Below are 23789 nucleotides of genomic sequence, written 5' to 3' on the forward strand. Positions count from 1 at the left end.
CATCCAGTCCTGGGCATGTGGTGTCCTTCTAGATTCCCTGGTATATTTGGGAGCTTTTCAAAGCCCTTATTTTCCCATGTATCTTCCTTTTCCAGACTCTTCTTTCCTAGCCTTTTTGGTCTGTGACCTGCTTACCCTGTGTGTTATCCTTTGCTTCAAGCTGCTGCCTCTAGTATATTTGTCTTAAATGTTTTTGACAGTCAGACTCCAGCCCTGAGAAATTTCTGAGGCAGGTGAAACAAGGGCAGGCATCTGAGCCGGTCCCTTGGGGAGCCACCATACAGGTCAGAACACACATTTCTTTGACAAGGTCCATATTACCTCCTCTTAGACAATCCACACCAGGAACATGGCCCTAAGGAACAATACACATTGAACATGGGCCTAAGGCCATTGCCCAGCTGGAGAGTGGGGGATGGTTGGCAGGTAAGTTAAAATGCCACAAATCTCTCATCAAATTTTGGCAGCTTGTTTCTTTATGAAGCATTCTTCTGATTATTTTAAGTTTTTAAATCAGATTTCAGATTTTCTGAAAAGTTGATTCTGATGGTTTTGGCAGCATAACCAAATGCACAACCAGCATTTGGCAGGTTTTATTGCTTTAGAGAGATGGAGTTTCAGAGTTTCCTAATCTGTTGTTTTCAATGAGTTGCCATTTAAACAACACGCTGGGATTCATCATTAAAGATTAATGAAAAAAATGTAAAGTCAAATTATTGTTTTAGAAGTACGTATTGGAAGTTTTAATTTACTGATAACAATATAAAGTGATTTGCTCTCTCAAAAAGAATTGAACACATCAATTGAGAGAAGCACCAATTCCATAGGGTTTTTTTTTGTTTTTGTTTAAAATTTTTTTATATCTATTACTTTTTTCACTGTTAGCTTGTGTTTTCTGTCGAAAAAATGATGACTGTCCTATTAAATATGGAGAAAAGAAAACTAATGAGAAATGGAATCTCACTGTACATTACTATTGTTTGGTGAGTATAATTTTTAATTAAATCCTAGCAATCTGATATTCTTCTAAAGAAGAGAATTCGATCCTGATGGCTGGTTTCTGAGAAATGGATAAGTCATTTAACTTTTCTGGATCTCCTTTTGCTTATATGTGAAAATAAGATTTTTCATTTATCAAATTCTAAGATTCTGAAATTACTTGGTACGTAGAAATACCTGTCATCATTACCTGCTTATTTTTGTCTAACCCTTTAGGGCCTCAGTGGAAAAAACGAGAAAATGGTTAGGTCTCTAAGGGAGTTGTTCATTTTAGTACTTTGTTTTCATTGTTGCTAGTGATAAGTCTCAGAAAAGACTTGTTTGAAGGTTTAAGAAGTAAAAGAAAAGTATTTTATTTCACAGAGAACCTGGAAAGAAAAGTTCTGACTAAAGGTAATAAATACTTGTGTAAAAGGAAATAGGTTAATTTATGTGTCACTCAGAAGAAAGAAAAAATGTCATATTGAGAATTAGTCTCTCATTTGTTCCCCATTCCCTCCACCAGCTTCTCACCTCACTGAATCTGCCTTAAGATATTAGTGGCACCATCACTGCCTTAGCATGCTAAGGTTGCATGAGCACATGCAGCATTTCTTGGCACTTGTATTAGTTATATATTGCTGCTTAACTATTTATCCTGAAATTTAGCAGCTTAAGCAACATTTATTGTCTCAAATGGTTTCTTTTTTTAAATTAATTTTTATTGGAGTATAGTTGATTTACAATGTTGTGTTAGTTTCTGCTGTACAGCAAAGTGAATCAGTTATACAGTGAATACATACATTCACTCTTTTTTAGATTCTTTTCCCATATAGGTCATTACAGATTATTGAGTACAGTTCTCTGTGCTATGTGGTAGGTTCTTATTATCTATTTTATATATAGTAGTGTGTATGTGTCAATCCCAATCTCCCAATTTATCCCTCCCTCCCCCCCACTTCCCCCTTGGTAACCATAAGATTGTTTTCGACATCTGTGACTATTTCTGTTCTCAAATGGTTTCTGAAGGACAGGAATCTGGTATTGGGTGAGCTGGGTGGTTCTGGCTCAGGGTCTCTCATGAGGATGCAATTGAGATGTCAGCCATGGTTCAGTCATCTGAAAGCTTGACTGGGCTGGAGTATCCATCTCCAATGGCTCACTCACGTGGCTTTTGGCCTCAGTTCCTCCTAACTGTTGGCAGAAGGTCTCAGTTCCGTACTTCCTGGGCTATAGGGCTGCTCACAGCATGGCATCTGCCTTCTCCCAGAGGAAGTGATAAAAGAGAGAGACAGAGGGATAGATATACACCAAGATGGAACCATATGACCTAGTTTTTACAGTTGCATACCACTGTTACTTTTGCTTTATTCTGTTAGAGGTGAGTCGTTAATTCTAGCCCACACTTAAGGGGAAGGAATTAGTTCCCACCACTTTAAGGAAGGAGTATCAACAAATTTGTGGACATATTTTTATACCCACAACAGCATCCATGTTAAAACTCTTTAGATGTTTCCTTGAGAAATCATCTAACATAAATTCTTGGTGTTTCTCTAAAATTTGTAGACTGGTCTAGGAACCTACTTACTTTGTACCAAGATTTAAGGGACCATGAAGTTGACATTCCAAACATATTTGTAAGTTAGAGCCTTATAGTCTGCATCACAAAAGAAAACCTTTTCATTTTTCTAAAGAGTGTGTTTTACTTTTTATGTAGTAGAGTTAAGACAACTATTTTATTAGTCAGTGGGTTATTTTTTCATAATTCTTAAGTAACATATATCACTTTTGGGTTTTTTTAAGGATATATTATACTGATTAAAATAAAACTCTGATCACAAATCTGAAGTATGTTGGAGTTATTTAATATGCTTAAGTTGGTCATATCAAAATTTCCCTTATATTCTTTATTTTATTAATGAGTATAGTAATCCTGAAACATACTGACCCTAGGCTCAACACTTAAAAGATTCTGTTTCATTGTGAACACGAAAGTATAGTAATGTTATAAATGGTAATGGAATGTTAGAGCTGAAAGAGACTTGGAAACAACCTAGTCTATTGTTTTTATTTTTGTGTTTAATGTCAGAAACATTAAATTACTTGCCTAGGCTTTCAGAAAGTTGGACACAGAGCCTGGTTTGCAAAGTCAGGATTTCTTATTCACAGTCTCATGCTTTTTCTTGATTCATGTTCCTTTAACATATTTAAATTAAAGTTAAAACAGATTTTTTAAAATTCATTTGCATTAACTACAATTCAGTAGATTCCCTATAAATATGTCTTCTATGATTCAGAATCCAGCGAGATTTAAAGTTAACCTAAAATATCACTGATAATTATCTCCATAGTATTCCTTATTATTACATATACGCCTTTAGGTATATGCCACTTTTTTTCCCCTAAAGCTTGATTATAAGTGTTTTTTGTTGTTTTTCTTCCTTTCTTTTTCTGTTATTTTCTGTAATACTTTTTAGAAACCAGTTTGGTTACATGAACTGTTAATATACAGTGTCTTCCAAATCAAAGAATGTGAGTAGCCTCTTACTTTGACCATGAAAAATAACTATTATAGGTAAGAGATACTTAAAATTTGAATTGTTTTATGCCCATTTTTTATTGGAATATTATAGGTATATATTTTTTATTCCAAACTAGTTTCTTAGAGTTTATTTTCTAATTGAGAATATATTCATAGTTGATGTCAAGTGGAATTTGGCAGAGGGGTAAAGAAGAAGAAGGAGTTTATGGTTTTCTAATAGAAGATATCAGGAAAGAAGTGACTAGGGCTTCGAAACTGGTAAGTAAATTATTTTACTCATTACACCTAATACCATAAATATTGTCAATACTAAGGAAGTCTATTCTATCACTTTCTCTACTAGAAATCTGTAAGATATTGTTTTTATGTTCCAATGCTTATTTTTGTCAAATACAGTAAATTTTAGAAGAACATTTTGCTAAACCAACCCTGGATAAGATATGTGACGATACTGATTTCACTTCCTTATCTTCTTCTGACTTACCCATCATTTCATCCACTCTTACCATCAGAATTATGACCATACTTCCACTCAGCTGTTCTTCAGACCTCCAATCCTGAGGCAACCCAACTATTAACTTTCATTCTTATATCTCATTTGTTGGGTTGGAATGAAAGATTGACATGGAAATTACACAACTATACAGACTAATAATTTATGATCTCAACATCTCTTGTGGCTCTTCTGTGACATGGTGTTCTTGTGTTCCATGCCTTTTGTTCTCCAAGATAGATATTCTAAACCTTAACTCCTTATTCATTCAGTTATAATTTGTGAATCTTTTGTGTGATAGCTTACTATGTTATGCAATGAACAGACTGTAGGTCTCCGTGTGGCCTGAGTAGAAATAATGAGAGTTAAGAGAATGAGAAGATTGGAAGTACAGGGGTTTCTGTTCAGAGAATGTGATAATGGAATTGATGATTTCCATGGTGGAGCAGTTTGGGGTGATGAGAGGATTCTTCATTACACTGGAGTGATGATGAAGTGCATTGACACATTTTAGTTGAGGAAGTCAAAGAAAGGTTGTCCCATCAGTGCAGAAGTCATTTAGAATGACAGCAAGAATTAAAATACAGAGAAAGGTGCCAAAGTCTGGAGGTGGAGAACTGACCAGGAAATTATTAGATGGCAGAGAGTAGATGTCATTAGGTTCAAAGGACCATATCTTTTTAAGTCTGATAGAGTAGTGGCCTACAGTCTGCCACACAGAACTAAAATAATGTTCTGCTTGTCCTCCTTCCTGCCTCTATCCATATCCCACTCCCACTCCTTGCCAAGTCTGGAAATTAAGGAGGCTGGAAAAATAAGCAGCTTCATTCAAGAGATTCTATAAGGGAAGCATGCAGAGACCTTTCTTTTAGTTGAGACAAAGAAATGGAAGCAATTATTTTTAAAGATGTTGAAGATGCAGAGGAGTTAACGGTAAAATAGAGGTTCTAGGGTACAAGGGAAAACCTTGGGAAAAAGGTTAACAGTGGCATTTATCTAAGGGCCATGTGGAAGTATTAGTATCAAAATTTCTCAATCTTCTGGTGATAGTGAACTTGTCATGAAACATGACCTGTATAGGTCCCCTTGCAGTTTGGAAATGTTTTCTTAAGACATCTGTAACCTCTCTGAGTATATTGTGAACCTTTGAGAATATCTTGATACTGAAGAGGTGTCTGTATTTGTGACCTTACAGTAGAATTCCATACGTCAGTTTACAGGGAGAACCTCAGGTTGGCAAAGTATACAACCTGGTGTTGTTTGACGGGTCAGCAGTATAATCTCTCCATCAGTGGCCATTATAGTTGTCATCTCAAGGGTTCCAAGATATTTTAGGTACTGTTCTGTATTGTACTAATGATTGATTCATCTAATAGTCTTTCTGTTTATATACCACCGTTATATTTAAGTTAGTGGCAGTGGTATTGTATTTGTTTGCTAGGGCTGCTGTAATAGATTACCACAAACTGGGTTGCTTGAAACAGAAATTTATTCTCTCACAATTCTGGAGACTGAACGTTCCAAATCAAGCTGTTAAAGGGATTGATTCTTTCTGGAAGCTCTGAGGGATAATCTGTTCCATGCTTCTCTTCGAACTTCTGATGCCTGCTTGGCAACCTTTGGCATTCCTTGGTTTGTGGCAGCATAACTCCAATCTCTGCTTCCATCTTCATGTGGCCTCCCCCTGTGTGTGTCTCTTAAATCTCCCTCTCCTTTTACTTATAAGGACACCAGCCTTTTGATTGAGGGACCACTCTAAATCCAAGATGAACTCATCTTGAAATCTTTAGCTTTCAAGATACTTGTAAACTAAAGATAGCTTTGTAGATACTTGTAAATCAAGTATCTACAAAGATCTTGTTTCCAAATAAGGTCACATTCAAAGGTACCAGGAATTAGGACTTGAACATATCTTTTGAGGGAATCACTACTTAACCTACTGTGGGTATCTAACACTTTTTCATTTGGTTAGGATAGAGTGATCCTAGCCAATATTTTACAGATTGGTTTTTAGTATTGTTTTGCTGTTGTCCTTAATAAATATTTCCTAACTATGTGTTTTCTATTGAAATTTGAATGACACTTTCATGTATAACCATTATGTTTACAAACCCTTCCGTTTAAAATATTTTAGCAGATACGAAGGAAATGAAGCTTCTCTGGTTAGAGGTGTTTCCTTTACCAGAAATTGTTATGGGAGTGAATCTTTAGTCCCTTTAGATTGTTTCTGGGTAGAACAGGTTTTTTCAGGAAATTTCTTTAATATACTATCTTCACAGCTGTTGTATGATGAAAATAATTTTCAGACTCTCCACAAAGAATATTCATTTATACCTCGGTCTTATCTATAGTACTCAAGTTTTGTACGTGTTATAACTCCTATTTTTATACTTGCTTTTAGAAATGCTGTATTTGCAAGAAAACCGGTGCTTCAATTGGATGTGTCACACCCCGATGTAAACGAAGTTATCATTTCCCATGCGGACTTCAGAGAGAATGTATTTTCCAGTTCACTGGCAATTTTGCGTGAGTTAATTAACTATTGAATATGAAAGAAAATGTAAAAGAAAAATGGAAAGTGGATCTCCCAATTATATAATTCCTTTGTCAAATTTCTTTTCAAAGCTGCATTGAGGTTTTATGTATACTTTAGATATGTGTGTGTGGGTGTGTGTACATATATATATAATTTCTCTCCCCCTCCTTTATGATCATTTCTATTTGCAGAGTCTGGAGAATTGCAATATCTGTAATGGGCTTAATGATTAATATTCATCTCTAGCTTTCAGCTCTAGAATGTAATATGGAACTGTTAATATACTCATATTCAGTGAAAATTTCCAGCTTACATAATTCTAGATTTTATGTCATTCTTTAGATTTAATAGTTTACTTTTTTTTCACAGGGACATATGTGTTTCTCATTGAGTAAAGTGAAGGCATGTAAATTTGGTGGAGTCCAAAAAATAAATATTATGCCCTGGGATGCCCCTAAAAATATTTGCTTCTTGACTTTAGCTCTAAACATCGAGATTTTATGAATTTTGGTATTTGGTATCATGAGTGTTTTATTTCTTTTAGTCTTTGTGCTCTTGACCTATTTAATGGATTGTTTTCTATGAGAATTGCAGTTTAGAAAATACAAATGGAAATACATTTAGTGGGTTAAGAATAAGTTATTATTTGCATTTTACTTGTTATATTATTAATATATTATTTTTAAGTTTAAGTTCCTTCCTTTGATTTTGTGCAAGGTTGAGTACAATGGTGTGTATACTCTGTTGCTAACAGTATTACGTAGGATTCTCAACATAATATTAGTTACTGAAATTCTGTGAAGTAAATCTCACCAGCAAAAGGTTCACATTTTGAAAATTCAGCTCTCCTTAGTTATAGATTATGAGACTGATTTATAGTGCCGTTGTTCCAGTCTGTTGTAGGTTAATTACGAGAGAGACAAATGAATTTTCCCTTATAAATATGAATTGTAAAGCTAGTCTAGTTGTGCTGTATAATTTATTAGATGTTTTAAAATAATATACATTTTTAGGTCATTTTGTTGGAACCATCGACCTGTTCAGATAATTACATCTAATAATTATAGAGACTCCTTACCATGCACCATTTGCTTGGAATTTATTGAGCCTATTCCAACTTACAGCATATTACGAAGTCCTTGTTGTAAGAATGCTTGGTTCCATAGAGACTGTTTACAGGTAAGATGTTTTGTCAGCTTTTTCTGGTATAAAATTTGTTGCTTGCTAATTTGAATTTTAAATTAGAAAAAATTGATGTGTATTTTAGCTCTTACTACTTGTAACTTTTTAAAACAGCTTTATTGAATCAAATTTTACATATAAAATTCACCCTATTGAAGTGTACAATTAATGTTTGTTTGGTTTTTTTTTTTGCGGTACGCGGGCCTCTCACTGCTGTGGCCTCTCCCGCCGCGGAGCAACAGGCTCCGGACGCGCAGGCTCAGTGGCCAATGGCCCACGGGCGCAGCCGCTCCGCGGCACGCGGGACCCTCCCGGACCGGGGCACAAACCTGTGTCCCCTGCATTGGCAGGCGGACTCCCAACCACTGCACCACCAGAGAAGCCCTACAATTAATGTTTTAATAAAAGTTTAGATACTACCTTTTAAGGTATATTTACACTTTTAAAATTTTGTTGTTTTTACCTAAGGATTTTGTTTGTATTTCACAATGAATAATACACAAATTTTAATTCCCAAGTTCATTTATATATTTAAGCTTAGAAAACAAGATATGTGAAATAATTAACTGTAAGCTAATTTAATGTTAAGAGGTCTATTTTTTTTAGCTGTAGTAAACACTATCAAAACTTTTTGACAGTAAACTGATTACTATCTAATGAATTGATACTAATATTAGTTCTTTGAGAGCCACCTTGTATGTCAAACCTGACGACAAGTTTTCAAGTAAATGAAATATCATAAAACACACATTAAACAATTTAGTTTCTTCAATTCAGAAGATAATTTAAAATTTTTAAAAGATCCCAGTTATTAATAATGTCCAATATATAGTATAAATGTGTGAAAGTGCCAATTGTTAGACAGTTATAGTTGATAGAATGCCAAGTGACACAGGGTTTACTTAAGTTTATACTGTTTTTTAAAGCTTGGCTTTTATTATTGCTTAGTAAAATGAAATGTTATTATTGATTACAAATTAACTACAAAAGTTCTTTTTTTTAAGTTAGGAGATGTAAATCCTCTTATATTTCAACAAAATCTTAAAAGTACTAACAGTAGTCAAAGTAGTAAAGCTTGATTACTTCCTGGTTTTTTTTGTATGAGCCTTGAACTCTTATTCTTAGTATTAGTTAGTTATTATTAGTTATCAGTTAAAAGTGGCAGGATGGAGCCTATTTTGTTGGGTAAATATTAGAAATCCTGTTCATTCTTACAAAGAAGTGTTTGTAAAGGGATCTAGCGTGCAGTTCATAAACATCATGAAGTGCTATCTTTACCTATTGAGGAAGAAGTTCACATTATGTGAGAATCTTTAAAAGGTAATTTATCTTAATTCAGGGTTTGTATTTGAATGAATTGAATGTAATTGCTGCCAAATGTATCATCTTGTTAACTTTGTATAATTTGTAATAGTATGTTATTTTTCAGGACAAATAAGATTTGCCTCATTATGCATTAATAATGAAACAGAGAGAGGTTCTCAAATTTGACCTAGTATTCATAGGACTTTTTGTGAACTCCGAAAATACCACGTTTCTAATTCTGTCATTAAAAACTAGAAGTAGTACTACTAACAAAAATGTAGGTCTACTTTATGCAGATATAAGGTCATGGCTCCATGGACACCTGTCTGTGATATAAATATTAACAAGCAAGCAATTATTACTTGGTTAGAGCACACCAGGACAGAGCTCATTCTTGAGTCATTGTTCCTTAAAAGAACTCCAGTGGCTTTTCCACTCTGATACAAGTCTTAACTGAAATAGTAAATGGAGTCTACCCTGTTCAGGTAGCTATAATAATACCCAAATAATTTTTTTTAATCTCTGAACTCCATTAATATAAAAGAGTTGAAGGAAGAACAAACCTATGCAGTAGGATGAGAATTGTATGTGGTTAAGCAAATTTCATTTGTGACCACTACAAATGCTATATACATTGGGATTTTGTGAGGAGAGACTATAGATTAATATCAAAGAAATTGACTTTTCACTCTGTATGCAGAGAATTGTCACTATTCTTGTTCAGTTTGGATTTCTCACATCATTGCTGTGGTCTTGTTGGTATCATTCATATGTCCTATGCTGTTTTTCTTTTCTCCATGCTAGACAGTTCTTGTATCATATCCTATACTTAGTAAGATCTTGGTATCTGTGTACAATTGCTCAAAGATCCTTTAGGTTCAGCAGAGATTTCATTAACTTGTTGCTTCCCTCTCACATGTTGTGTGTGTGCTACCTGCTAGTTGTTTGAACCTGGATTCCTCTTTGTCCACTTCTTTCTTCACCATCCACAAATCATTCTCCAAGTCTGTCAGATCTGCTTAATAGTTTTGGTGTATCCTTTTTTGTTGCTACCCTCTACCTTAAACCCTTTGTGATTTCACTTCAGACACTTTTTTTTTTTAACTAGACTTTTGCCGGAGGCCACTAACTCCTGCATGCCTTATTCTCTGTCAATTCTTCACACTACTAACTTTAATTTACCTATTTTAATTACTTAGTTCAGTATGATCAGCGTGTAATTTCTAAGTATATTATTATTATTTCCCCAATCACATGTACTCTTTTGCTATTCCCTCTCCTTGTATTGTCTTTTGTCCTATTTTCCTGGCACACCCCTACTCCTTTCATACTTAACTTTGACCGTACCATCCCTGTGACATTTTTGTCAGGCTCTTACATAAACTTCAGTACTTCTTCCTTTCTCTTCCGTATATACTTTTTATTTATTTGTTTAGTTATTTTTAAATAAATTTATGTATTTATTTTTGGCTGCGTTGGATCTTCATTGCTGCGCATGGGCTTTCTCTGGTTGCAGTGAGCAGGGGCTACTCTTCTTTGCAGTGCGTGGGCTTCTCATTGCGGTGGCTTCTCTTGTTGCAGAGCATGGGCTCTAGGCACGCAGGCTTCTGTAGTGTGGCACACGGGCTCAGTAGTTGTGACTCGTGGGCTCTAGAGCACAGGCTCAGTAGTTGTAGCACACGGGCTTAGTTGTTCTGCGGCATGTGGGATCTTCCCGGACCAGGGCTCGAACCCGTGTTCCCTGCATTGGCAGGCGGATTCTTAACCCCTGCGCCACCAGGGAAGTCCTAAAAGTATTTTTTAAAAAGTATCTATGGAAGAGAGGGAAGATCCCACATGCTGCGGAGCAACTAAGCCCATGTGCCACAACTACTCAAGCCCGCACGCCTAGAGCCCATGCTCCGCAACAAAGAGAAGCCCACACTCGCTGTAACTAGAGAAAGCCTGCATGCAGCAGCGAAGACCCAACGCAGCCATAAATAAATAAATGTATTAAAAAATAATAATACTTTTATAGTATATGCCTACTCACAAGAATTCCTTGAAATAGGATCTAAGTCATTTTATGTTTCTATTTTTGGTACTAGCATAGTGTTTGGCGCCTATATAGTAGGGATTAAATATTTATTAAATGAGTGTGTGCTACTAGCTTTTTAAACTGGTGATTGGCTACGCTTTCTCTCTCTTTCTGCTGCTTCTGTATTTTTATTTGCTGAAGCAGTGAGAATAGGTTTTATGCTTCTCCCCCTTAGGAAGAAAACTTACAGAGATTGAGTTAAAAACAGAACCAACGATGCTTTATATGTAACATTTATTTAAACATCCTTCCTAGATGGAGTAACTAAAGATGTTTACTGTTTTATTCACAGAGAGTGATGGACAACACAATATTTGGGAACAGAAATGACATTAGATACAAAGGGTTGAGAAACACATATTGGTGATAGATGTAAAGAACAGTCAATTCATTAGCTTAATTTTTTTTCCCATTGGGAGAAATATCCCCAAGTTTTAGCACTAGGGTAACTTAGTTTATCAAAGTTTATGAACCACAAACATAAAAAATAAGTTTCCATAATATATATGTGAAAAGTAGCACACATGTTCTGTTAGCTATCTTATTCATAACCTGATAACCTGTTAAATTATTAATCATATATTTTCTATTTTCCACTATAGGTTCAAGCAATAAATGCAGGAATGTTTTTCTTTAGGTGCACAGTATGCAATAATAGTGATATATTTCAGAAAGAGATGTTGAGAATGGGAATTCATATTCCTGAAAAGTGAGTAACATTTAGCCTTTTGATGAAAAGATGTTTTAAATATAGGATTTAATAACAATGGAAATAATCATTGATGTCTGATTAATTACTCATGGACAAGCAGCCATTTCAAACAGGGAAATGTAAAACCGTCCCCGCCACCTTTCCTCCTCCTCCCCAGATTGCTAGTTCTTGAGAACCAGGTCCTGACTTAAATGTCTCATTAGTTGTTTATAGTCTCTTAATAATTGTACACCTCACTTGTGTACAATATTGATTGATTGATTGATACACAAGTATAATAGGCTTCAAAATGGTATGTATAAATTATTTGAGAGAATCAAGATGTGGTTTAAAATGTATAAGAATTTTCTTAATACTTAAAGGTGAGGAATCCAGAAATATGGTACTAAACTTGAAATTCAAAAAATTGGAAGTGAAATATTAGGAAAAATGTAAGTTTCAGAAAATTTCTACTTAATTTTTCATTTAGCATTTGAAATTCACTGTGAGACTAATTAACTGTAGGATAAAATGACACTAAGGGATTTATATATTGAAGTGAATGATTAATCGTAAAAAGAACAAGTTTCATCCTTGTTCCTAAGTTTGTGAAGAGTTTATAGTTTTAGATTCATTATCAGTCCTTTTATGTAACATTTTAGGCCAAAGTATATTTTATATCTTGCTTCATTTACAGAGATGCATCTTGGGAATTAGAGGAAAATGCTTATCAAGAGCTTCTGCAGCACTATGAGCATTGTGATGTCCGAAGATGTCGTTGCAAAGAAGGGCGAGACTATAATGTGCCTGACAGGTATATGGGGAAGTTCAGTTGTGCTTAGTGTCCTTTTTTCTTTAACATCTTTATTGGAGTATAATTGCTTTACAATGGTGTGTTAGTTTCTGCTTTATAACAAAGTGAATCAGTTATACATATACATATGTTCCCATATCTCTTCCCTCTTGCGTCTCCGTCTCTCCCACCCTCCCTATCCCACCCCTCTAGGTGGTCACAAAGCACTGAGCTGATCTCTCTGTGCTATGCGGCTGCTTCCCACTAGCTATCTAGCTTCCCACTAGCTATTTTACGTTTGGTAGTGTGTATATGTCCATGCCACTCTCTCACTTTGTCACAGCTTACCCTTCCACCTCCCCATATCCTCAAGTCCATTCTCTAGTAGGTCTGTGTCTTTATTCCCATCTTACCCCTAGGTTCTTCATGACATTTTCTTTTTTTCTTAGATTCCATATATATGTGTTAGCATATGGTATTTGTCTTTCTCTTTCTGACTTACTTCACTCTGTATGACAGACTCTAGGTCTATCCACCTCATTACAAATAGCGCAATTTCGTTTCTTTTTATGGATGGGTAATATTCCATTGTATATATGTGCCACATCTTCTTTATACATTCATCCGATGATGGACACTTAGGTTGCATCCATCTCCTGGCTATTGTAAATAGAGCTGCAATGAACATTTTGCTACATGACTTCTTTTGAACTATGGTTTTCTCAGGGTATATGCCCAGTAGTGGGATTGCTGGGTCATATGGTAGTTCTATTTGTAGTTTTTTAAGGAACCTCCATACTGTTCTCCATAGTGGCTGTACCAATTCACATTACCACCAGCAGTGCAAGAGTGTTCCCTTTTCTCCACACCCTCTCCAGCATTTATTGTTTCTAGATGTTTTTTGTTTTGTTTTGTTTTGTTTTTTGGTACACGGGCCTCTCACCGTTGTGACCTCTCCTGTTGCAGAGCACAGGCTCGGGACATGCAGGCTCAGCGGCCATGGCTCACGGGCCCAGCCGCTCCGCAGCATGTGGGATCTTCCCGGACCGGGGCACGAACCCGTGTCCCCTGCATTGGCAGGTGGACTCTCAACCACTGTGCCACCAGGGAAGCCCTGTTTCTAGATGTTTTGATGATGGCCATTCTGACTGGTGTGAGATGATATCTCATTGTAGTTTTGATTTGCATTTCTCTAGTGATTAATGATGTTGAGCATTCTTTCATGTGTTTGTTGGCAATCTGTATATCTTCTTTGGAGAAATGTCTATGTAGGTCTTCTGCCCATTTTTGGATTGGGTTGTTTGTTTTTTTGTTATTGAGCTGCATGAGCTACTTGTAAATTTTGGAGATTAATTGTTTGTCACTTGCTTCATTTGCAAATATTTTCTCCCATTCTGAGGGCTGTCTTTTGGTCTTGTTTATGGTTTCCTTTGCTGTGCAAAAGCTTTGAAGTTTCATTAGGTCCCATTTGTTTATTTTTATTTCCATTTCTTTAGGAGGTGGGTCAAAAAGGATCTTGCTGTGATTTATGTCATAGAGTGTTCTGCCTATGTTTTCCTCTAAGAGTTTGATAGCTTCTGGCCTTACATTTAGGTCTTCAATCCATTTTGAGCTCATTTTTGTGTATGGTGTTAGGGAGTGTTCTAATCTCGTACTTTTACATGTACCTGTCCAGTTTTCCCAGCACCACTTATTGAAGAGGCTGTCCTTTCTCCACTGTACATTCCTGCCTCCTTTATCAAAGATAAGGTGACCATATGTGCGTGGGTTTATATCTGGGCTTTCTATCCTGTTCATTGATCTTTCTGTTTTTGTGCCAGTACCATACTCTCTTGATTACTGTAGCTTTGTAGTATAGACTGAAGTCAGGGAGCCTGATTCCTCCAGCTCCGTTTTCCGTTCTCAAGATTGCTTTGGCTATTCGGGGTCTTTTGTGTTTCCATATAAATTGTGAAATTTTTTGTTCTAGTTCTGTGAAAAATGCCAGTGGTAGTTTGATAGGGATTGCATTGAATCTGTAGATTGTGGAGTAGTGTCATTTTCACAATGTTGATTCTTCCAGTCCAAGAACATGGTATATCTCTCCATCTATTTGTATCATCTTTAATTTCTTTCATCAGGGTCTTATAATTTTCTGCATACAGGTCTTTTGTCACCTTAGGGGGGTTTATTCCTAGATATTTTATTCTTTTTGTTGCAATGGTAAATAGGAGTTTTTTTTTTTATTTCACTTTCAGATTTTTCATCATTAGTGTATAGGAATGCCATAGATTTCTGTGCATTGATTTTGTATCCTGCTACTTTAGCAAATTCATTGATTAGCTCTAGTAGTTTTCTGGTAGCATCTGTAGGATTCTTTATGTATAGTATCATGTCATCTGCAAACAGTGACAGCTTTACTTCTTCTTTTCCGAGTTGGATTCCTTTTTTCTCCTTTTCTTCTCTGATTTCTGTGGCTAAAACTTCCAAAACTATGTTGAATAAGAGTGGTGAGAGTGGGCAACCTTGTCTTGTTCCTGATCTTAGTGGAAATGGTTTCAGTTTTTCACCATTGAGGACAATGTTGGCTGTGGGTTTGTCATATATGGCCTTTATTATGTTGAGGAAAGTTCCCTCTATGCCTACTTTCTGGAGGGTTTTTATCATAAATGGGTGTTGAATTTTGTCGAAAGCTTTCTCTGCATCTATTGAGATGATCATATGGTTTTTCTCCTTCAATTTGTTAATATGGTTTATCACATTGATTATTTTGCGTATATTGAAGAATCCTTGCATTCCTGGAATAAACCTCACTTGATCATGGTGTATGATCCTTTTAATGTGCTGTTGGATTCTGTCTGCTAGTATTTTGTTGAGGATTTTTGCATCTATGTTCATCAGTGATACTGGCCTGTAGTTTTCTTTCTTAGTGACATCTTCGTCTGGTTTTGGTATCAGGGTGATGGTGGCCTTATAGAATGAGTTTGGGAGTGTTCCTCCCTCTGCTATATTTTGGAAGAGTTTGAGAAGGATAGGTGTTAGCTCTTCTCTAAATGTTTGATAGAATTCGCCTGTGAAGCCATCTGGTCCTGGGCTTCTGTTTGTTGGAAGATTTTTAATCACAGTTTCAATTTCAGTGCTTGTGATTGGTCTGTTAATATTTTCTATTTCTTCCCGATTTAGTCTTGGCAGGTTGTGTATTTCTAAGAATTTGTCCATTTCTTCCAGGTTGTCTGTTTTATTGGCATAGAGTTGCTTCTAGTAATCTCTCATGATCTTTTGTATTTCTACTAGTGTCCTTTTTTAAACCTTCAGCTTGAGAAAGTAGGTTTTCTATTTAGTGAAATGTACTTTTGCTCTTAGGATGTTAGAAATTTTAACTTGAGATGAGGTATATTTATTAAATGCATATTTATATCTGTTTACAGAAATTATTGCAGTTGGCATAATTGGAACTTTTGTGGTGTGTTTTCATGAGGCTCTGTTTTCTAGAGCTCTACTGTGGTAGCCAGTAACCACAGGTGGCTATTGAGCACTTGAAATGTGGCTATTCCAAATTGAGAGGTGTCGTAAGTGTAAAATACACACCGAAGATTTATATGTATCTTAGTTTACTAGGACTGCCATAACAAAATACCACAAACCAGGTGGCTTAAACAACAGAAATTTTTCTTCTCAGAAACCTAGAGGCCAGACGTCCAAGATAAAGGCATTGGCAGGTTTGATTTCTCTTGAAGCCTCTCTCCTTGGCTTGCACATGGCTCCCTTCCAGCTGTGTCCTTCTGTCTGTGCCTTAATCTTTTTTTCTTATTAGGATACCAGTCATATTGGATTAGGACCCACGCATATGGCCTCATCTTAATTATCGCTTTAAAGGCCCTATCTCCAACTACAGTCACCTTGTGAAGTACTGGGTGTTAGGTCTTCAACATATGAATTCTGGGCATGACAGAATTCAGCCCATAACAGTAAGAAAAAAAGACCTTAAAATATCTTGTTAATAATTTTTTAAATTGATTACCTGCCAAACAAAATGACTATATTTTGGAAATACTCAAATTTATTTCACCTGTTCCTTTTACCTTTTAAAATCTGGTTACTAGGAAAGTTTAAATTACATATATGATTTACATTATATTTCTGTTGGATGACACTGTTCTAGAGGTTAAGAAAGTAGGTTAATCTATCAGCGTTTGTTTTGGATCACTATAAGAAGGATTTGGCATTTGAAATTTATTGATTACTCTTTTGTAATATCCGTAGACGTTAACTATAATGTTAACAATCGTTTATACTGTGTGGGGTATTAGAAATCAAGAGTATCTTTATTTTTTAAGATGCAGGATAAAAAGTAACAAATCTAATTTTGTTGAAATTTTGATAAATTTTTATCCCTGTTATGTAGTCTTAATTAATATGACAAACTTAAAGTGCTGAGCAGAATATTGGGAGCCTTATCTCTTATGGAAAGTGATTTGGCTAGGTGAGCTACAACTTATTTTGGAAGACTCAGCTGAAGTCTTGCAAGCTTTGGAAAGTTTCCCCTAAGAAGCTCTTACTATTCCTGATTCCCTGTTCTGGGCTGGATTTTCCCTTCATTGTGCTTGTTACAATAGAGTTGACAATATTTAAATTTGTCTTTGCCATTAGACTAAAGATTCATTAAGGGCGGAGGTCTCATTGAAGATGTCAAGTAATGTGTATTCTTGCCTAAGTTACTTGATCTGGTGACCCTGATTATTCATCTGTAAATACTAATAATACCCTGCTCAAGGGTTGTGCTGAGGTAGAGATGAAATTAATGTATATAAAGTGCTTTGTAGACAGTAAAGCACTTTACAGTTTTAAGAAGCAATATATTCATTAATGATATTTTCTAAATTCATTTTAGGCTATTTTGATTAACTTAATATACATATTCCTTGTATACCTCTGGTCACCTAATCATTTGCTACCAAACTCCCTTTTCTTTCTGGCAACTACTTTGCCTTTTCTCCTAGGACACAGAATCCTGCTATCTGAATGCTTTCTTTGCAGTCTCACTCCCTCTCATCCTAGTGATAGGAAGGTAACTTGCTGAAAGGCAGCATGGTGGAGTGGTTAGGAGCATGGGTCTGAAGCCAGGTAAACTGGATTGGAAGCCTCACTCTGAGACTTACTAACAGTGTGAACTTGTTTGGGCAAGCAATTTACCCCTCTATGCTTTGGTTTCCTCTTCTTCAAAATGGAGGTAACTGGTTTTTCCAACCTTCTGAAATTTTTCCAACCTTCTGAAACTTTACATGTAAAGAGTGAGAACTGGGCCTGGTGTATAAGCACTCGTTAGCTGTCATCTTTCTTCCTCTTCATCATCAGTTGGCAGAACTATCTGGGGAAGAGAGGGAGACACAGAGAGGACATACCCCTACACACCCAAGTCCACACAGAGGGAGATTCGCCCACACCTACAAGAGGTGAAGTTACGCAGCTAAGTCTCTTATCACCCACATATCCACACACTCAGGGAGTATATCCATTTCTGTACAGACGGACGTATTCATAACCAAACAAAGAGGAGGCTGCACGCTATAACCCACACCCGTACAGAAAATGTGAATGCTGACTGGTACATGTCACACAACACAGTGGGGAAACATTGGGAGTGGGGGATTGAGGGGAAAAGATGAGAGAGAATATGAATGCGGATCACGTAGTAAGTCTGGATCCTGTTGAGCTGCACAGTACTTGGGGTGTCTGAGCAAGCTTATTATAGGAAATAATTCCTCACCTTGAATGGGAAAGATAGTATTTTAGGTAAGATAATGTATTTACTGAATGCTTCTTCCATATCAGACATACTTTGGGTATATGTGCATGTACATGCTGATATTTAGTTTAGTATTTTAAGATAGAGAATGTTTAAAGGAGGAAGTTACAAACATAATAAATGAAATGGGGGGGAAAAACAACTTTAGGAAAAAGTAATGCAGTATCAAAGCAGATAATTTATTTTCCTTCCTTGGGTAAAAGGGTTGGCTGTGTGTGTGAGGTGGACAGTGAGGTGTGCAGTGGTGCTGATGGTCGGAATTAGACTAAGTTAATACCACATGAAAATAATCTGCTTCTCTTTATGTCCTCAGCAAATGGGAAATAAAGCGCTGTCAGTGTTGTGGTTCTCGCGGAACACATCTAGCCTGTTCCTCACTACAATCATGGGAACAAAATTGGGAATGTTTGGAATGTAGAGGTATTCTTTACAATTCAGGTAATATTTTGTGATTTTGAATAAAGATGTTTTTATTTAAATGCATATTATTCAAAAGTTTCTACCTATATTCCTATTATACTAACATTGGGTTTTAAATCTGTAGGCGATTTCCAAAAAGCCAAAAAACACACATTACCCAGCACTAATGTGGGAATAACTGATTGTTTGTTGGAGGAATCTTCACCTAAATTACCCAGACAGTCTCCTGGAGCCCAGCGTGAAGACCTGCTGAGGTGTGTATTTTGAATTGGAGAAAAATATAAAACTCTGTTTTGAGAAAATTAGAACGGGAAGTAGCTATATACATTTAGAGTATTAGCTGTTCTCAGAGTAGTTTGGAAGGGTATTTTTCAAACTGCAGTCCCTAATTTGATGTAGAAAGAGGATCCTTGGACATTGCCCCTAACAGGATTATTTTGAGTACATTAATTCCAATTACAGATGGAGAAACTGAGGCAGGGAATAATTGAGTTAGTCCAGATAATTGTCTGGAGGTCTTGTTAGGGCACTGGTTGCCTGGCCTCATGCTCAGAGGTTCTGATTCTGTTTATCTGCTGTGGGGCTTAAGAAGCTGCGTTTCTAACAAGTTTCCAGGTGCGGCAGCTGCTGCTGTTGCTGGTCTGGGGCCACACTTTGAGAATTAATAGTGTAAACTGAAAAGTACTATTTAAAGGAGTGTGAATTCTGCTTAAAATATGTAATCTCTTAAAAATATAGTTCTCTCATACAGTGAGCAGAGATTACATTTGCTCTATCTTTAAATGATCTAGTGAACATGAAATAAGATGCAGTTAAAAGCAGAAACTAACACACCATTGTAAAGCAATTATACTCCAATAAAGATGTTAGAAAAAAAAAAAAAGATGCAGTTAAGCAAGTATGTCCAGGGAGGTAAGAGTTTGAGCTTTTGACTCTTATACCTAAATCCAGTGAATTGTATAACATTAGATGATTTTAATTTGGTAAAAGATTGGGTAGAAGGAATCAAGAATTTAGAACTAAGGTTATCAAATAACTTTTTTGTTCCACTGGCGGCCATTGTTTGCTTTTGGGTGGGAGTTGGGGAAGAACTTCTTTCTATTCTTTTTTTATTTGGCTGTGTAACTGCTGTGACACCTAAAGTACTTTAGAGTACTTACCTCTATGTTTAAATTCATGTTTTATAGGCAAGGCAGCAAATTTAGAAGAGATATTTCAACTCTAATAATAGAGCTAGGATTCCAAATTAAAAAAAAAGCTAAAAGATTATTTATCAACAAAGCCAATATCTGGAATAGTGCCTTAGATGGATTCAGAAATCACAACTTTAATCCTTCATATACAATTGAAATAGCATATGTTAATGAAAATGATCATTTTGGAAAAGAGCAGCCTGGATCAAAGCAAGAATTCCTAAGTCTCTTAATGCAGCAACTTGAGAACTCACCATTGTTTGAAGGGTCCTTGTCAAAGAACTTGTCTCTCAATTCTCAAGGTAACTATTTTATTATTGTACATACTGAATATACCATGTATTAAGAAAGAGATAGCAGGTTAGAATTGATACTCAATACCTGTCAAAATGTATAATCACTTTGTTACTAAAATAATGATAGAATCACAGAAAAGGGGGGAAGTGATGTTTTTTAAAATAAATTTTGTAGTGAAACATTTTTTATTTTAGAATATCCTTAATTTCTTTATAGCAAAATCCTACTTAAAGTGATTCTATAATTAAGTATAACTTCTGAAAAATGTACTTAATTTTAATTCATTTGAATAGAGTGGCCAAATTGGATGAATGAGTTTTTGAGCTCTTCTTGTTCATATATTTGAAATTTGCAGTTGGCATGTTTCTTCACAACCTAGGATTTTTATAACATAATTTTTTGGTTCACATATAACAGATTTTTAGCTTTTTACTTTTGCTTTCAAGAGTTTTACTTTTTTTTTACTTTTTTTACTTTTACTTTTTACTTTTGCTTTCAAGAGTTTTTTTTATTTATTTAACAGAATTATTTATATGATACTTTTCTGTCTTTACTTCTGGTAAGGAATTAATGTGATTAAAACAGGCATCTCAAAACACTGGTTAATTCTAGCATTCTTTTTTTCGGAGCTTTTATAACCGCTTTTGCTGTAATAGGAATTTGAGAGAGAGTGAGAAGACATATCATCCCATTTGACTTCCTTCTATGTTTTCTTTAGAACTTCCTCACCATTGCCTGAAGTATCATTGAAATAATTGAGAAACTACCAAGGATCATTAGTACTATGTATAGTACACACAGTTTAATTCTACACTCCCTTTAAAAAAAAACAAAAACGCTCCAAGTAATCAGTATGTTATTAATTCATGGCAGTTTTGGTACAGTGGAGAGAGTACATGGAATTTAAGTCACAAAATCTGAGTTCAGTTTGTACACATCTACTTCAGTAGCTTTATTTCCCTAGATTAATTGCATAGCCCCTCTGGATCTCAGTTTCTTCATCTGTAGGATGTGACTACTAATATGTAGTATATAAGGTTATTGTTGAGGAGATTTTATTATTATTTCAGGTATTGTTAATGTTACTTATTAATAAATTACTTTTAATTTTTAGAAAAAATAAAGGAAAATTTACATAATATCTTTTTGAGTTATCGAAGTAGCTAAAACATTTTTAATGACACATTGAAAAATATTGTGATGATATGGTAAGATAGCATATAGTGTTGAGAGTTAATTTGTACCATTTTGTATATCAACAACCTTAAAATTGTTCATATCCTTTGAACCACTAATACTGTATGTAGGAATCTATCCTAATAATCAAAGATATATAAACAAGAATGTGTAAATAGATGTTGACTGTAACATTGTGTCTCATTAGTTGAAACTGGGCTAGCCAGTAATAAGGGGGTGGTTTACATTGCAGCACATCTGTAAATTAGTTTGAATGCATTCATTAACTGTATATTTGAATAATTTCAAGTAATATTTTAAAAATTTATAATACAGTAAGTGGAAAAAGACAGAAGTCAAGCTATTTATGTATATATTTATATGCATATGAGACATATTATAAATACACCAAAGTGTGTACACTGGTTATTATGGTGGTAGGATTATAGGTGATTTTATAAAAAGACTTTCTGTATTTACATATTTTTCTATAATAGATTGTTACTTTGAATTCAGAAAAAAATTTGTAAAATTGTATATTTTGGTTGAAATTTATATTTTATACATTATTATACCTTCTATGAATTAGGTTATTATACATTTGTCTAAAGCTTGGATTTTAAAATTTATTATATATGTATTAATTACATATGATGGTTATATAATAATAAAAGAAGTGTATTTGATATATTTTATCTGTATTTACAGCTCTGAAAGAGAATCTTTACTATGAAGCTGGCAAAATGCTTGCCATTTCTTTGGTTCATGGTGGTCCTTCACCTGGTTTCTTTTCTAAAACCTTATTTAACTGCCTTGTTTATGGACCAGAAAGTACCCAACCAATTTTAGACGATGTCTCAGACTTTGATGTGGCACAGATTATAATCAGGGTAAGAAATGTACCTGTTTGTTCAGATGTAGACTATGTTCTAGGTGTATTTGAATATAAATGATGGATCTGCAATAGAATAATACTCTTTGTGGAGTAGTTAAGGGGTGTCATTATTTTTGTTTACCAACAAAGTTAACAACCATTTAATAGACAGATGTAAAGGGCAGGCAGCTAGAGATCAAAGTGCCATGTTTAATGTTGATAAAACCAGTTAGATAATGTGACTTAGATCTGTGGTCAGAATGGCTTGCTAACACTCCTCAGAACTAGGTGGATTTATCTGCCCTGCCAGGGACAACATAAGGCAGGTTCCTTGTTGCATGCTCAAGAGCAGATGAAAGTGCACTTTCCTATCGTCAGGTGGAGCTGAAGAAAGGATGGTTACCAGCAGAAAATTTATCCTTCCTCCTACAGGGAGATATGAGTGATGGGTGGAGAGAAAGACCAGGCTGAATTTCTTCTCTGTGGAAACAGTTGGGGAGACTCAGTGTTCCTCCCCTCAAAATATTACCATGGGCTTCCCTGGTGGCGCAGTGGTTGAGAGTCCGCCTGCCGATGCAGGGAACACGGGTTCGTGCCCCGCGTCCGGGAAGATCCCACATGCCGCAGAGTGGCTGGGCCCATGAGCCGTGGCCGCTGAGCCTGCGCGTCCAGAGCCTGTGCGTCCGGAGCCTGTGCTCCGCAACGAGAGAGGCCACAACAGTGAGAGGCCCGCGTACTGCAAAAAAAAAAAAAAAATAGTTACCATTTATTAAGCCCTGTACTACACATGTTATCCGTACAAACTCAGTTTACTTATCATAAGTAACATTGCCCAAGTGTTACTGATTTAGAAAGTAATGAAACAGTTGAGACAATGAAATCCAATTCAACTTTTCTTCCCTTAACTTGTCCCATACTTAAGCCTACTCTATCCATTGTCTCAGTTAATAGGCAGTATAGTTTAATAGTTAAAAACAAATGCTCAGAAGTCAGATTTTAGTTTGAAATAACTGATATAAGCTATGTGACCTTGGGCATGTTGGGTTAATCTTGTTAAACCTCAAGTTTCTAAACCAGAAAGTAAGAAACCTGGAAATGTGTATTTTGCCCAAGACTCCTCATTCTAAAATGGTATTTTAAACTGACCCTTTAACCCTTCAATTTATTTTTTCTTTTCTCCTCTTTATGAGAAAAAATGTACTTTAACTTCATTGTTTCCACTTCCTCTTTCCTACTCATTTAACTTACAGTCAGACCTCTGTTCCCACCACTACTCTTCTGAGTTAGCTAGTTCATTGCTGATATGCAGGGATCTAAATCTCCACATGCAAAGGCCTTTCTTTTGTAATTCCTCATCTCCTCTGACTTCTGCAACCACCACTGTATTTGAATTCATCTCTGTTGTTTTCTTTAATATCTACTCCCTCCTACTTTTGACTATTACTGT

The 23789-nt window shown here is 35.6% G+C and overlaps 1 protein-coding gene across 13 annotated transcripts in view; it reads left to right on the top strand.

The window, feature by feature from the left end:
• The window catches only part of G2E3 (G2/M-phase specific E3 ubiquitin protein ligase), a 66344-nt gene that overhangs the window by 27321 nt on the left and 15234 nt on the right, over positions 1-23789 (top strand). For 6 of the 13 annotated variants that reach the window (XR_003433591.1, XR_003433590.1, XM_027110977.1 and 3 more), the window contains 10 exons: positions 886-983; positions 3677-3778; positions 6415-6539; positions 7563-7728; positions 11716-11822; positions 12502-12618; positions 18696-18820; positions 18927-19056; positions 19990-20297; positions 22177-22358. Coding sequence is in view for 11 of the 13 variants with exons in the window: in XM_027110977.1 (XP_026966778.1) it covers positions 886-983; positions 3677-3778; positions 6415-6539; positions 7563-7728; positions 11716-11822; positions 12502-12618; positions 18696-18820; positions 18927-19056; positions 19990-20297; positions 22177-22358 (1460 nt within the window). In the remaining 2 variants the exon portion in view is untranslated. Of the gene's footprint in view, positions 1-885; positions 984-1143; positions 1163-3534; positions 3554-3676; positions 3779-6414; positions 6540-7562; positions 7729-11715; positions 11823-12501; positions 12619-18695; positions 18821-18926; positions 19057-19989; positions 20298-22176; positions 22359-23789 lie in introns of those variants that run through there. The other 7 variants (XM_027110983.1, XM_027110982.1, XM_027110985.1 and 4 more) reach the window with 5 other exon arrangements.

The sequence above is a fragment of the Aethalodelphis obliquidens genome, unplaced genomic scaffold, assembly GCF_003676395.1.
Source record: "Aethalodelphis obliquidens isolate GAN/ISIS:26980383/991018 unplaced genomic scaffold, ASM367639v1 scaffold10, whole genome shotgun sequence".
Classification (NCBI taxonomy): Eukaryota; Metazoa; Chordata; class Mammalia; order Artiodactyla; family Delphinidae; genus Aethalodelphis; species Aethalodelphis obliquidens.